Source organism: Chaetodon trifascialis, chromosome 10, assembly GCF_039877785.1.
Source record: "Chaetodon trifascialis isolate fChaTrf1 chromosome 10, fChaTrf1.hap1, whole genome shotgun sequence".
Classification (NCBI taxonomy): domain Eukaryota; kingdom Metazoa; phylum Chordata; class Actinopteri; order Chaetodontiformes; family Chaetodontidae; genus Chaetodon; species Chaetodon trifascialis.
The window spans coordinates 28,187,685-28,204,056 of NC_092065.1; the positions used below are offsets into that span (position 1 = coordinate 28,187,685).

General features: G+C 43.9%; 1 protein-coding gene across 1 annotated transcript in view; it reads left to right on the top strand.

The window, feature by feature from the left end:
* The window catches only part of lsp1a (lymphocyte specific protein 1 a), a 29,344-nt gene extending 15,072 nt beyond the window's left edge, over positions 1-14,272 (top strand). Inside the window, exons 6-13 of the mRNA XM_070972926.1 lie at positions 494-631; positions 2,184-2,227; positions 4,270-4,351; positions 5,375-5,512; positions 5,785-5,880; positions 7,070-7,156; positions 7,290-7,398; positions 13,708-14,272. Coding sequence (XP_070829027.1) covers positions 494-631; positions 2,184-2,227; positions 4,270-4,351; positions 5,375-5,512; positions 5,785-5,880; positions 7,070-7,156; positions 7,290-7,398; positions 13,708-13,727 — 714 coding nt within the window. The 3' untranslated portion in view covers positions 13,728-14,272. The remainder of the gene's footprint in view (positions 1-493; positions 632-2,183; positions 2,228-4,269; positions 4,352-5,374; positions 5,513-5,784; positions 5,881-7,069; positions 7,157-7,289; positions 7,399-13,707) is intronic.
* Positions 14,273-16,372: the final 2,100 nt, after the last annotated feature.

The following is a 16,372-nucleotide window of genomic DNA, read 5'->3' on the forward strand; positions in this document are numbered from 1 at the left end:
TCTCTAAAATCTCTTATCGACTGCTGAACGAGTGAAAGTGGAGTTTATGAGCCACAGCGGCCTGTTAAAGCTCAACTCCACCCAATCTCCAGTGGTGTTAAACATGGAGCGTGAAGTATTTAAGACAATCAGGACCAGAGGTAATTCAGCAGTAATGCTCCAACGATGGATGTGCTTTTATACTTTAACAAGAAAAATCAGCATTTACCACAGAATCGTGGTCATCTCTGCAGGTCCAACGAGCCGTTTAGCCTCTTTCAACGCAAAAATGTGGGCAGAGATATTTGAGATATTTTGTCTCAGGAGTTGGTGGAGACCAAACCAGAACTAAAAAACAGTTTTTGGACATTAATGTCATCTAAAAATGGTGATTTCAGCTTTAAAAGTAAAATATGTCTGAATGGTTTTAAGAAGTCTTTTCTGGAGCATTAACAGCGAATCAGAGCCCTGCAGGTGGAGAAATGTGCAGCTAAACAGTGTTTGTGACTCCCAGGAGGAGAGGAGGCAGATGAAGAGGGACATCGAGAGGAGGAGGATGGAGGCAGCGGAGAGGATGAAGAGTCTGAGTACGTCCAGCGTGGACGGAGACGAGATGTTCAGCCCCTTCAGTCCCAAAGCTCCCACACACAAGGTGAACGTCCTGCCCAGTGTTTGCTTTGAGCTGCAGCTGATAGCAGAAAAAGGCTTCTTTGTCTTTTGGTGGACTGTCCTTCATCTGATTACTGACTGACTCGTGTAAAAGACGTCACCTCAGTGACAAACACCTGTGTTACCTTCACAGCCGATGGCTTCAGGCGCAGCTCGTAAGTCCCGTGTGTGTCGGTGTGTGTGTGTTTGATAAGCCAGTGTGTCGCGGCCGCACTGGGAGAAGCATGCAGTGTTTTCAGAGGACTCACTGATACTGTCAGTGGCTTCAGTGTGTGAGTTTGATTTGTGAACAGTGACCTCCCTCCATACCTTGACCTCCTGCTGTTGAATACAGAACAACCAAAGTCCTGAAAAATGAGGCTTTTCTATCTCTGGTGGGTGTTTATCATCCTGCCTGGCCCTGCAGTCCTGACAAACACTTTTTAATTCATCCACACAACATTTGAAGAATAAAAGCGTCTTCTGGACTTTGGGGTCTCTGTATGTGGGTGTGACATCAGTGACGTTCATGTGCATGACACTGCATGTGTGTTCTGCACCTGTGCACCGCCGAGTTTGTCTTTTCACTCGTGGAGCTGTTTACAGACAGAAGTGCCTCATGGGTTCACAGAAAAACAGACTTTTACAGCTGAAGCTTCAAACCTGATCAGTGACTCAAACTCCAAATGAATAAAGAAAGTGAGAGTTTGTGCTCGTTGTTGAGGGCCGTGACGCCTTCTTCGTCTCCTCGCGGTCTCGTTTCAGACCTGAGTGAAGTAACCTGGTGCTGACTGAACCCGACACAAACCCGTTAATGCCGCAGAGTTTGATGGAGGATGGATAGATCTTTAGATGTCCTTCAGATGTTCTCCACATGTGATCTGAACCACAGCAGACGAAATGTCAAGCTAGCTCAAACCAAGTGACGCTGGGCTCTTCAGCATAGTTACATCAAAACAGACGTTTAATAAGGCAAATATAAAGAAATGAGAAATGAGTCATCTGCATTGACAGCAGATGATCAATGAAGTTTAATATTCTGTAACATTGAAGTAAACTTTAATCTAAAGCCTCTAAAGCTGTTCCTGCTTTGAGTCTCGCTGCAGCTCGTGAGTTTGCTTTCATGTTTGATTGATTTGAGTGTTCAGTGGAGGTTTCCACTGTGTGTGTGTGTGTGTGTGTGTGTGTGTGTGTGTGTGTGTGTGTGTGTGTGTGTGTGTGTGTGTGTGATCTGAACATCAGTCCTCTGATGAAACAAAGCTTCACCAACATTTGACGAACATGTGACGACTGCAGCTGCAACACGAGTCTGTTTAGAGTCCAACGACGCCTTCATGTAGAGCACAGAAATACAACAAGCAGCAGTACAACAGGATTTATTTGCTGACAACAAACTCAGAAAACAGTTCTTTCATTAGAAGACCCACAGCGTTCATGAGTCTTCATTTTCCCATCATGCTCTGCTCCGGTCTCCTCTCACAGTCTGATGTAGACCAGCTGACCCACTTCCTGTTCTCCTCCACTAATCTGACCTCAGACTTCTTCTTCTTTTTCAGATCACAGAGAGGACGGAGTCGCTGAACCGCTCACTGAAGAAAAGGTGAGTGTCCTCATCAGTGTCCTCATCAGTGTCCTCATCAGTGTCCTCGACAGTGGTCGCTCTGTCACTGGTTTTATGGCTGCATCAGTCTGTCAAACAGAAATAAGCTGGATGTCATTTTAGAAACATTTCCACCAAAGCTCAGTCTGACACACTACAAATTATAGGATCTAATATCAAAGTTGTGTCCATTAGTTTTAAATAACCACCATAATAATCTATAATAGACACAATAAATACAGAATAAAATGTAAAACAGAAGAAAACTTCCTGCTGAAGTTTCTTCAGTAAAACATCTGAAGGTCTCCGGAGCCTCCAGAATCCTCCAGATGTCACCAGCGTGCTCATGACAACCATTCAGTCCAACGAGAACGTCCAACCAAGAACACCTGAGGCCAGTTACCTGAAACAAGGTAAATAATGTGGTCCCAGTGGGCGGGGTCGATGTCAGACTGCAGACTGGTGAAGTCCTTCATCAGCACAGCGTGAGCTGCTGTGAGCGCAGACCTGGAGGAAACACTGCTGCCTCCTGGGCTGCTCTGCTGTTGCTTCTTGTCCCTTTAGGCCACCGTACCTCCAAACTACAACCTGAAGAACCAAAGAATGAAGGTTCAATGATCAAACACTGTTCAGAAACTTTAGATGTCACTGTCCTGCTTTTGTGGCTGATGACGTTTTCAGGGCTGATCTGCTGATTCGGCGGCGGTGACGTCTTCAGGCGTCTCGTTTTGTCTGACGAACACTCTCAAACCCAAAGGTGCTCAGTTTACGGTGAGGTGAATGAATCTTCACACCTGAGAACAGAGACTGTTTGGACTGAAGATAAATGATTAGCACAATCGCTAATCTCTATCAATCAGCTGATCGTTTCAGCCGCGTGTTCCAGGTCGCTCTTCGTTCTGAAGAGGGTCAGAGGTCACGTCTCCACCTCTCTCAGTCCATCGTCCTCCTCAGCTGGATTTATGGATCGGCTTAACTCCGTCCAGATGCAGGTGGCTGTGAGGTATGGCGGCTCCGGGCCGCCTGCAGCAGGAAGTGATCAGCTCTGAGCTCTCAGCGGGGGTGAAGCCTCTGTGTGGATGTTTTCCACTGAAGAGTAACTGCGTTCAGAGGAGGCCTCATGTCGGCAGGGTCAGCGCAGCTTTCGGCTGATCTGCGGCTTTCAGTGTGACTGACAGGTGTGACAGGTGCAAAGTTTACCTCCTCAGACTTCACTGAAGGTCAAAGTACAAACTGGACGGATTCCAGCAGAGGACAAACCAAAACATCTCGATCCAAAGGCGTGAGATCAGTCTGATGTCATCTCAGGTGCTGTCAGACGCCAGCAGGTGTAAAAGTGGGCGTCGCCCTGCAGCAGCCCCTCAGACGTGTTGAAACAGGCGATTCAGGTGATGAATGAATGATGGTTTCCTCCCCTGCTGTGAAGGGATGATTTCATCCAGCAGCAGAGCTCAAAAATGTTCATGACAAGAGAAACGAAAACACAGATTTATTTAATCATTAAATTAGGAGCATTTTAATGGAACTAGTTAAACTCTGTCATCTGACCCGAGTTTGAGAACCAAAAGTTCAACAGAAATTACTTAAAAAATCAATCAATCAATCAATCAATCAATCAATCAATCAATCAATCAATCAATCAATCAATCAATCAATCAATAAATCTAATTAAATGTCAGGTTGATGTTGAATTTCACAGATTTTGTTTTGTAAGAAAAAACTGAAAATAAAAGAAAAACCAGAATCAAATTTTAAAGAATGGAATTACAGATTATTAGAATTAGAAACTTGCTCGACTTTGAAATGTTAGCACATCGTGCACATCAGGCTGAATTCAGGGGAAATGACATCTTTCATGTTATTTCATTCAGTTTACTGATGAAGAGTCCTGAACGTCTCAGTCACTGTGAGATGAAGCTCAGTGTATCAGTAATGTAGCGACAGGGCGGAGACACAGCAGGTGCTACAACCTGTGAAAAGGTGGAGACTCACCTGATCCCAGATCTGTTTGAACTGGTTTCTCTCCTGTTTGTGTGAATCAGTAACAGCTTCAAGAAGACGCAGACGCTCGTCCTGCTGCCCAAGATCGACGACAAGATGGAGCAGTACGTCCACGCCGTGGAGGTCAGCGCACAGGCACGCACACACACACGCACGCATGCACACGCACACCTGGGACAGGTGATGGTGAAGTGTTCAGAATGAGGTGGTGAACTGGTCATTGTGGATGAATCAGCAGATTATTTTCATTTATCTAACAAAACAAAACCTTCTGAAAAAATCTTTTTAACTAAAGGGTTATTTTCTGTGAACAGAGACTTTGAGCATCCTGCACAGAGAGAACAGAGGAGCTAATGAGCTCAAACAAGCTAAGCTAAGCTAAGCTAACTGCTGTTAGCATTACATTTGATGGACTAACATCAGGGGTCTCGATCTCCAACATGCAGAACTTTTCCTTCACGCTGCGTAAACCCTCTCGTTCAGAGGCAGCTGATGACCCTTCGGATTGTAATGGTTTAAAAGGAGCTCGACCTTTTTTGTGCTGAGGTCACGAACCTCTGCAGCACCTGGGCGATGACGCCGCATCGCGTCATTGTTTGTGCATGTGTGGGACAGATATACGACAGGAATACCCGACGCTCAGAGCTTTATTTTCATCCTTCCGTTGGCTGTTTTCACTCGTCGCCTCGGGCGGTTCCCAGGCTGATTAACAGCTCGCTGGTCGACCCGGGGTTAACTCAGCTTAACTTATAGAGCTTAAAAAAACAGGTTCGACACAAAATGCGTCGATGAACTTTTCCCTCGGCCTCTTGGCTCACATCACAATATCTTTCATTCACATTTCAGCCCTTTAATGTTGTTTATTTTCATCAAATGTCGTCGAGGCTCCAGCAAAGTCTGGAGTGTATTTCAGCCTCTTTCCAATTCAAAATCAGCTTTCATGCAGTATTCTTTCCACACGCTGACACTCGTGATCTGCATTTGGAAACAGGTTGAAATAATCTCGCTGCGTGATGGTTGTCTTTAAGTTCACTGCATCAGAAGTGTGGCACCGTTTGTCCAATCAGAAGTCAGCATTAGTTCAATGGCAGCATGAATGTGCACTAACCCCGCGCTGTTGTCATTGTTGTTGTTGTTGTTGTGCAGAACTCGCTGGAGGCCCGGGCAGTGAAGGCATCACTGGCCGACCTGCCCAGCTCACCTGAGGTCGTCACGTCCAAGAAAAACCTGTTTGAGGCCGGAGAAGCCTGGAGCCAGAGTCCCACCAAGGGAGCGAGCTGCAAGGTGAGAAGCACAACATGAGAGCAGACTGTGAGCGTGTCTGACGTTTGCTCGGATCCTGAACCTTCAAACTGTGCTGATTGTTCAGATCTTCTGTGCTGTCGGGTTGAACGTGTGTGTGTGTGTGTGTGTGTGTGTGTGTGTGTGTGTGTGTGTGTGTGTGTGTGTGTGTGTGTGTGTGTGTGTGTGTGTGTTTGCAGCAGCTTCCATATTTGAAGCATCGTGGTCCAAAACGTGAACGCAGCGTCTCTTCTTTTGTGTTTTTTCTGAACCAGGACGCTGAGGGGCTGAAGGTGGGCGTGGCCGACCTGATCACTCAGTGGGTGAAGGGCCCGTCAGACGGCGGCAGACAGTCGTCCTGCAGGCCGACGGTAAGTCAAACACGAACGTGAGCTGTTTAATTCTCCTCTTTCAGCTCAGACGTGTCGCTCACCTTCCTCTCCGAAAATATTCTGCTTTTACTACACTTATTTCTCTTCTGACAACCCCTCACATGTATCTGGTGACCCCTTGGAGGGCCCCGACCCCCACATTGTTCTGTACTTTTACTGCTAATAATTGAAGTACATTTAGCTGGTAATACTTCTGTACTTGTACTTAAATAGGATTATGAATGCAGGACTTACTGGTAACAGTATTTTTATGTATTTTTACTACTCTTTACTTTGCTACTTTATACTTCTGAGTACTTCTCCCCCCACTGACTGACAGTGACGTGATGCGTTCAGGTGCAGCTTTGTGATGTGAGGTTTCCCTCTTGTGGAGAAAAAAGATATAACAACGTCAAAACGGCTTCTTCCTCTGCTGCACCTGAAAAGAAGAAGAATTTCTCTCATTTCCTTTTATTTGAAAGATATTTCATGTGTGAAATACGGTAAATGAGACACAAACGTCTGTTTTATTGTCCCAAATATTGAAGAATAATTAAAAAGTTAAGTAAAGGTTACTTCAGGTCAGACAAATATCCTTTATTTCATTTGAAGATTTGCTGTTTTTGTCTTTTCCACGGTGTCTTGCATGTTGCTCCTCCTGCTGTTTGCACTCAAAGTTAGTAAAAGACTACAGCTCTGATAGCAAAGATCCATATGCCATGTGCTGGAACTATTTCCTGACAAACAACAGCGTATCCATCCGCCTGGTGCTTCTGTGCTGTGTGGGTTGCCAGATTTGGTCTGTGAGCTCAGGTTTGTGGGCTCAGGTGAGGCACAGTGATACCTAACCTGGCAGCAGTCACATGATGCTCAACATGAAGTAGTTCCAGCAGGAAACTCGCTGTGAAACCACAAACTGTGTTCTGGATTTCTGTCTGAGTGCGAGAAACGACGAGTTAATTAGTGAGTTTGAGATGTTGGCAGGCGGATTTCTGACCTTTGGACAGAAACAAGCTAGCTGTTTCCCTCTGTTTCCAGTCTTTATGCTAAGCTAAGCTAACCACGTCCTGACTCCAACTTCATGCACAGACATGAGATTAATGTCCACCTGAACTTTTCCTTTAAACTCTCTTCTGACTGCTCTTTGAATATTGATCATGCTCGTATCGATTATTGATCGATTCGTCAGGATGTGAAAGCTGGAGATGTGATGCAGAAGAAGAACATGTGGGAGGTGATTGGAGACTCATCAGGGAGGACCGGACAAAGAGCCAAGGTGAGTGCGCGCACACACACACACACACACACACACATATAGTAGTAGTAGTAGTAGTAGAGGTTTCACTGTAATGAGCACAGAATCCTTCAGACACATCGAAGGGAACAAACGTCGTCTCGTGTCTCTTCAGGCCTCAGCAGCTGGAAAAAAGTACAAATTTGTCGTCACTGGACACGGAAAATATGAGAAGATCCCTGTGGACAACGAGGACGGAGGACATATCGCTAACGGACAGTCTGGTAAGAGGACACGGCTCCGAGCGTATGAACACTGAAATATTAGTTTACTTCCTGTGTGGCGTTCAGAGGTTCATGTTCTAATTAAAGCCTGTGTTCTTCTGCTGCGACTGGTGGATTACTTCATATACTGCTGTGTACCTTAAAGTGTAATGATACATCATAATATATTATAGCTTGATTATATTTTCTACTAATAATCTCAATCTTTTCTAAATAAATGTAGTGATATAAAAAGTGTTTCATGCTCTGAGATGTGGTGGAGTAAATGTTACATCACACCACTGGAGCTGTGTGATAAAATGACACATCAGTTCATCCAGTTAATTGATTTAAATAACGAGGCCGCAGTGTTTTATCGGCCACAGCTGATCAGGTTTGTCTGTGAGCCTCAGAGCAGTCGACCGGTGAATCGACAGGTCAGTCGGTCTGATTCTCTGCCTGGAAACAAACATCTTCACTGTTTTCCTGTTTGTCTTCACTGGAGGTGAAACTGAAAGTGGTCGAAATGTTTAATTGAAAATCAAGTCAAACTTTCTTTGGAGCAGCTCTCAAACAAAGTTCTTGACATAAGAAAAGAAGTTCAAAGTGTTTTTCTTTGAGTCAAACATCAGTGATGATAAACCACAGTGACTCTTCGGTCACGGCTGCTTTCAGTGTGTAAATGCTGAAAAACCAGATTAAAAATCCTCGTTGACAAAGTGCAGAATGGGCCTGTAACTTTAAGACAGAATAGAAAAGTAGAAAAGTTTCTAAAAATCATTTTCTATAAGATTTTAGAAGAGTTTTCTGAATGTTTCACTTCTGCATTCATGAATGAAAACGTCTTCCAGGATGTTGCATTCAGGTGCCGTCGTGACGAAGGTCGTACCTGCGGCTTCGTGTTCAAACATTAGAAACAGATGAAGTCAGTGAGGAAACTGCGTATTTATTTTGAAAGTGAATCACAGAAAATCTGACGTCTAAGTTTCACATTTTCTTTTGAAACTTTACCTGCTTCCATCAGAAACTCAGCACGCAGTGGAAATCATCAGAAGGAACGATAGAAAACAAACACTCAGACATAAAACTAGAAGAATAAAGTTCGGGGTCAGCCGCCCTGCGTCGCCGTCAGCCATAACCTGCCTATGTCTCTTGACCTTTGACCCCGCTGACCTCCGTCGTGGTGGAGGCTGCTCTCCATCGCTCTTCTCTGACAACTTACAGAAGCCTTTAGCTCAGCGGCCATCTTCAAGTCACAATGAAATCAAGCATTTTAAGAGCAGATAATTGTTCATTCAAACTGTTTTCAGAGTGGACAAACGAAATCACTGCCTGGACGCTTTAATACTGGACATTTATTCATTTCTGAGTGTGAATTTTATCCCTTTACAGTGACGTCCAGAATCCCCACGATGGAATGAAAACAGTGGAATAAACTACTTTGTGCTAACGGTCCCAGAATGCAACGTGCTGCATTTCATAGATGGATATTGGGCTGAAAAACATCCAGCGTAGACAGTGACTTGCTAATGTGGTGAATCTATGTTGCTCTGCTCTCATGTTATTTCATCAGAACCAATCACAGAGCCTCCGCTGGGACTGAATCACAGAGCCTCTGCTGTGATTGGTGGGAACATTTTGAAGCTTTGCAACGTCTGAAAGTGACTCAAACTCAAAAGATTTTTCTAATTTACTGTACATCCATTTCTTCATTTTGCGGTTGCTCTTAACTGTTAATACATGAAATTCATATTTTTCTGTCATCTAATCTCCGTCTTCTCTGCCTCTCTTGATTTCCTCTGATTGGTCCGTCCCTGAATTAAGTCCCGCCACATCCTGTTTGAACAGGAAGGAGGTTGAATTAGGACGCTCTTAAAATGTCGTTTTCATTGTTACTTTAAGAGAGTTCGATCCCAAAAAATAACCATCTACTCTACTTTATACTCTACGTACACATCCATTATCTTACCCTGAGGCAAGTAGCACCATTTTGAATAAAAGTGGATGTTTGAATGATCATTGAAGAAAAACTGAATTTTCATACAATTTGTCTTAAAATCATTAACTTTAAATTGTAAAACTGTCAATTATTCAGACCAGAAGTTGACTTTTCAGCATGAATTCTAAATCTATAGCGATCTACTGTATATAACTAATCGCAGTCAATAACCAAATGCTTTCAAATCCTTGACTTCCATCTATATTCAGTCTATATTTATTGTGAACATGTGATGAAGGAACAAATGAGAAGCTCTGAAATTACTTAAAACATAAACGCTTTAATCTGCTGTGACGTCTGAATGACTTTAAGACAAATGGAGCTCTCTCTTTGCAGCTAATCCACAGATACAAACATCCAGACATCCAGTCACACAAACGCAACACAAAGCATTTGTCAAGTATAAAGTTCAGGCTGACTTTCCTACAACACACACTACATTCGTTTAACACGGAGACTCCAGACCTGTACATGATTTCTGTGGCTAAGATTTCTGCACCTGTACATTAAACATAGAACTTTTTTCTTTACATTTTCCTCTTGGTGCTTTAGATTCTACATATCAGAGCAGCTTAAGTGGCAGTGAACCCCCTCGCCTTCCTGTTAAAGTCTTTTGGTTCCTCGTCTTTACCTTTCCGCCCAATCAGACCCATTTCAAAAACTGTTGAAATTTTCGTCACTGGCCTCGAGGCTGCCTCTTTGAGCTTTTTCGCGTCAAACTTCGGACTGAAGAGCAGCACGGGCAGACGGTATGCAAATGAAGGGATCTCTGTCAGCTCGTCCTTCGTCGCTTCCTTCGGCTCCTCGTCTTTTTTGCTTAACTCGATCTGGTGCATGATGCTCTCTTTGGTGGAAAACATTTGGAAGAGGACGGCATCCCACATCTTTGTTGCCTTGGGAGTGTCTTTGGTTTGGTTCTCGTCCTGAGTTCCAGGCTTGTCGCCGGCCTGCTCAGCGGCCTTCTCATCCACCTTTTTCACCTCGTTCTGGTCCTGCTCAGCGGCCTCCTTCTGAGAGCCTGTCTCTGGAAATTTGGGCTCCTCCTGCTCCACCACCATGTGCTTCTTGAGCCGGGACCAACCGCTCACTTTGGATTTCATCCCCTTTGGCTTTTGCATGGCTGTGAGAAGGGACTCGGCTGCTGGTCGGGATTCATTGCCTTCCTTTTTCTCAGGTCCAGATTTCACTGCCGAAACTGGTTCAGATTTCTTATCTTTTCCTTTGTCTTCACTTCCTGTCGACTCAGCAGCAGCTGCCTTAACAGGGAAAGCAGGTGCTACGGTGCTTGGCTTTGAGCCTTCGGCCTTGGCTTTGGTGGCAGCTGCAGACTTCTCCGGCTCTTTTTGATCTGTGACAGCAGCTTTTGTTTCAGTTCCCAACTTCTGCTCTGCAGTCTGGACTTTATCTTTGCCTAAAAGTTTTCTGACTGCCTTCAGAGGATCCTGGTCATCACCTTTGGGCTGAGGATGTTTGGCCTCAGGAGTTTTTATCTTTGGTTTGACTTCTTGAACTGGTGTTTCCACCTTCTGCTTCTCAGGAGTTTTCCCCACTACTGTTGGAGGTTTAGCCTTTGGTGTTTCTTGAATCACAGCTTTTTCTTTTCTTACTTCAACCTGACTGGATACCATACTTGGTAATGTTGCTTCTGAGGTGTCAGATGCTTGTGAAACAATAATAACAGGGGCTGAAGGGGTGGTGGCAACCTTGTCAACCTTCAGATGGGGTTTATTTGTTTCTTTGGGGGTTTCTTTGACTTTGGACACCTCAGCCATAGATTGGCCCTTCACAGACAGCTCTTGGGTAGGTGTTTTACATTCTGCTGACTCCTCTTTTGTAGCTTTAAAATCCTCTTCAGTTTGTACCTTAGACATGGAGATGCCAAATGCTGGAGAGTAAGTTCTGATTCCACCGTAAGCAGTATATTCTGACGGTGTCAGTCCACGATAGTGAGACTTTGATTTTTGAGCGACTTGGGTTGGAGTTTTAGGTCTCTGAAAGGCTACAGGTGATACTCCAGAAGGTGATGTCCCATACGTAGGTGTCTTTGGTCTTTTATAGCCAGGTGATGTGGTCATAAGTCGGGATGCCTCGTATGTTGGAGTCTTTGGCCTCTGATAGGCACGAGAAGTCACTGCTGGTGTTGTTGGCACAGATGACGGAGTTTCAGAGAGCCTTTGAGAGCCAACTGGAGTAGACTGGATCTTCTCTCTCGTCAGATCAGGCTCTGATTTTGACTTTTTAATACTTTGTTGGATTGGTATAGCTGCAGGTGTCATGTCTGAATGAATGTCCCCATTCAGTATTGTTTCAGTAAGCTTCAGCTCAGTAGTCTTGACACTTTGAGAAACAGACGAACTGCTTGCAGCAGAAACTGTTTTGGGCATTCTTGACCTCTCTGGCTCTACTGTGATTGGAGACACTGCAAACAAGAGAGGATTGGGTCTTGAGATTTCAAATACAGGCGTTGCAGCCCGAGTTACATGGTATGCCGGGGTTTTAGGCCGTCCTACTGAAGTTCTTGATGCTTGTAGCTCATAAGTTGGTGTTTTAACTCTGATGTCAGATGTTGGGGTGGCTCTTTTGATTTCAGCTGTTGGGGTGGCTCTTCTGATTTCAGCTGTTGGGGTGGCCCTTCTGATTTCTGATGTTGGGGTGGCTCTTCTGATTTCAGATGTTGGGGTGGTTCTTTTGATTTCAGATGTTGGGGTGGCTCTTCTGATTTCAGCTGTTGGGGTGACTCTTTTGATTTCTAATGTTGGGGTGACTCTTTTGATTTCAGATGCTGGACTCATGATTGAGTTCTCTTCGGTTGGTGTAGTGCCTCTTTTAGTGTCTGACGTTGGTGTTCCTCTCTGGAGATCTGTGCCCAATAAAGGAGGCTGGGTCAAATCTTGTTTTGTTTCTGTTGGTGTTGTTTTTTGAGTTGCTGTGCTGCCAATAGCCGTTAATCCAGCTGAGTCATACACCGGTGGAGTCCTAGATGTCTCGTAGTACGATGTGCTTGCTGTGTACATCCTAATTTGAGGGACATCAAACATCGGCTTGGGCGATCTTGAAGGTTCAGTTGCTTTGAATGTTGGACGTGGACTTCTGCATTTGAGAGGGGTTAACACAGTCAGAGGACGAATCAAAGCTTGCCCCCCTATTGCTGGATAAGGAGTTGGACCTGGTTTTGTGTGTGGCTGAGTGGTTGCTTCAGCTGCAGTAGGTCTAAGACCAGTATGAGTTTCAGCAGATGTGCTAAAAGCTGTTTTATTCACTTCAACAGCTGGTACTGTTGCCTCAGGCACAGAGGAAGCCTGCAGAGATATTTTGGGTACCGCCAGGGGGACTGGTGCCAGAGCAGGAGAGACTCCGGAAAGGTGGGCTGGTGCAGAATATGAAGAAACTGTGGTAACCTGCTGCGAGTAAGAGTATGACGGCATTGCCACCGTTTGAGGTGAGAACCTTGTTGCTCTGCCATATGCTGCACGCTGAGGGTAAGGGGATGCCACATGTTGATAGAGGGGCCTGACGGTGAACCGTGGAGGCTGCTGGATGCTGGAGAGGCTGAACGGTGTCTCTGGAGTCTTGGGAGGGGTGGAGTGGTCACTGTGCTCGAGGTCAGGGCTTGCTTCATTCACAGGGGAAAGGCTGGAGCGGAAAAGCGCGGCAGGCTGCGATGCCTGAGCGGAGGCCTTTTTCTTGGCAGTTCTCTTGAGGAGTTTCTGAAGTCGAACATTGTCCTTTCCGGGCTTGGGCAGCAGGGGTGGCGGGTACTGCTGGGAAAGCTGGGTGACAGCACCGTAAGCGACAGCCATGAGTGCTTCAGCACCCTGTGGAAAAAAGATCAAAAGAAAAGGTTCAGAAAAGGGAGATTCAAAGCGAGTCATGATCAAAACATTTGTCAAATATTATGTTCAGGCCAATGCTCTGACTAACCAGGACTAAAAGTCTCAACCTGTGCGTCATTTTTGTCATCAATATTTCTACACTTGTACTAAATATATTTTGCAGCATTTCCTTTGTCTCGGCATATCACATTAGACACAGTTTGAATAGAAGTGAATCATCTTTTTGTTTTATTAACATCTTTTAGTTCCTCATTCATTTTCAGATTCAGTTTTGAAGTTGAGTTTGAATTCACTTTTTAAGGGTTTTGAAATGTTGACATGTCTCTCAGCTTTTCCTCTGGTGAAAAATTCAACTAGTCTTGCAGCCTTTTTTAGTGCTTTTCTGTTTTCAGATCAATAAAATCAAACATCCTGTTTGTCCTAAAGGTAACAGAATAGAAATTTGGACCGATTTATAATATCTGCATATTTAACATTTTCTTTTTGTGTCTTTTGCAGATTTATATCATGATTACTGAGGAGGTGTTGCGTCGTCAGGAGGACACCACTGGCTATAAAGATGTCGAACAGAAGCAGCAGTTACAGACTCAATATTTCATTTATTCCAATAAATCACTTTTGTCTGATTCTCTCAGCTGGACAGCAAACCAACAGCTCAAGTCCAAAAGTTTTGATCATGACATGTCTACATTTGTTTAGTTTCGTCTCTTCTATTTTCTGACAATCTGTTTCTATTATTATGTATATATCTGCCTGTGAGCTTTAATGTTTCTGTGTTTGTCTCCACTACAGTATTTAGGTGAATCGTTCCTAATCTCTGCTTGGTCCTTGTATGATGGCGTGTAGGGAAAGATTAAAAATCTTTTGAATAGAAGAAGTTTAGCTTTTCCAATCACGTAGAATTAATGGATCGAGACTACGTGGCGTTCTCTGTTCTGCACTTAAACTCTGGCTCAAGAACAGTCTGAAACATGCTTGACAAGCTCAGGAGAGACATAAAGTACTTTGAGTTCGTACTGATTGAAAGAATTACACTGAACGTATGAACACTGAGTTTATCGTCTAGGTTACCCAGAATGGAGGACATAGATTTGGTATCTGTTACATCAGAACTTTATCAAACACCTGATTGATACCGCTGAACTTCTTTTCCTGTGTGTGTTTTTAGCAGCTCTGTCTGTACAACTGCAGACATTTTTCACCTTTAATATCCATTTACTGAGATTTCTGATTGTTTGTGTTTATAACCCTTTTTCTTAAATAAATTAAAATAATTTTCTACCTTTGCAGTGCCCTCAATCTTTTTTTCTACTCCAACTACACTGAATAAAAGATATAAATCAGTAATTTCAATTCAATATTCCTTTATTAGTCCCACGAGGGGATGTCATGCAGGTACAAAATCTGTCCTAAACTCCACACACAGATGTACTGAAGCTGACTCTGCTGTTCAGAGATCAGTGCTGCAAGCTGACGAACCAACAGGAGAATCGAGCTGAACTCCTCCTGGATGATGTTACCGCCTCACAGCTGATCCTGGAAGCTGTTACTTGGCCTAATTTTAGTTTGAAGGCAGAGAGGAGGCCGGCCAATCAGCTGCTCCCTTTTTCAAGACTCCTGGCATTTTACAGGCATCACCTTCCCAAAAACAATAAATCAGAATGCTGTGATGCAGATCAGATGGAGCTTCTGCAGCTTCAGCTGCAATCAGGGATTAACACACAAACTCCACATTTAAAGGAGTGCTGAGTGAGACCAATGTATAAAAACTGAGATGAGATTTCAGCATCAACTGCAGCTGGAAAAGTGTATTGAGTGTTTTCTTGTCTTTTGAGCTGCTGTAGTCAGAAGGTAAAGTTTAGCTCTTAGGTTTCTATCCCATGTTCTTCTGGTGTGAGAGTTCAAAAATGATCCATGCTCAAAATTTATAGTGTAATGACAGATTAAGATTTAGTTTTGACTGCCAAAGTCCAATAAAGGATGAGAACATTTAAACTTATGACCTGAAAATTACATGGTTCAATTAGTCTTTTACGTATATTACAACTAAAAGATGGAAGTTATGAATGAGTTCAACAGAAGCTGCAATTTTCATCACACCCAAGTTAAAACATTAGCAGAACAAACATCCCGATGATTTGTCCTGAGGGTGGCGCTACAACAAACGTCATGGGGTCATTAAAGTCTAAAGAGTTCATCCTCTGAGGAGCTGCCCATTTTAATTCTGATGGTGAAAAGTTCAGAGGTCAACAGAATCACTGGGGTTGTTTATCCTCGGGAGACCCTGAACATCCACAACAAACTTCATAAACATCTGGTCACGGGTTTTTGATATTTATTGCATACAAGAGCAACATTTATCCTGCTGGTGGCGCTAGAGGAAAAGGGGGCAGAGGTCAAAAACAGCAGATGAGATATCTCACTCTGGATTAAAGTAACCGGTATCTTCATCCTTCTCCTCAAGTTCCTACACATTCTTTATGCTTGTGTTGCGTTGTGTTGTGTTGTGTTGTGTTGTGTTGTGTTGTGTTGTGTTGTGTTGTGTGTTTTACCAAATCTTTGAAATTAACCATCAGAGATCTGCACTCTGACACGAGGAGCTCTGTGAGGCTTTACAGGCTAAGCTCCAGGATCCTCTCATGCCTCTTCCCACATAAATACACACATATAGATGTGTATATATATCTGCTGAAGGGTGAAAGTGAATGCATAGCATCTGACCTCATGACATCACAGCCCAGTGACACTGGATAGGGCCTCGGATATATGTTGTCACTTAGAATACCGAATCACACCAGAGGACAAGGATTTAACATAGAAGGAGGAATAAATGAGCTCGGAGTTTGGAGAAATTTGGTGCAACTGTTCTGTTCCCCTGTTTGCTTTTTTATTTCTAAATCCCCAAAGGTTCTTTCTTTAAAACTCCACAAGCATCAACTAACATTAGTGCAACAAATCTGACCTTAAAATAAGAGTCAGATAAGTTTATGATCGCTGACATCATGCAGTCTGTACAAAAAGAAATGTTCAATATCTTCAGTTTACTATGTGTGTCACCACAGTGAAATGTAGGCCAGAGCTGGTTGTTTTAAAGCCCCCACGCCCACATCCCTCCCTGAACCTGCTGCCAGTCTGACACATGAGAGCTCACTCCTCCTTTTAA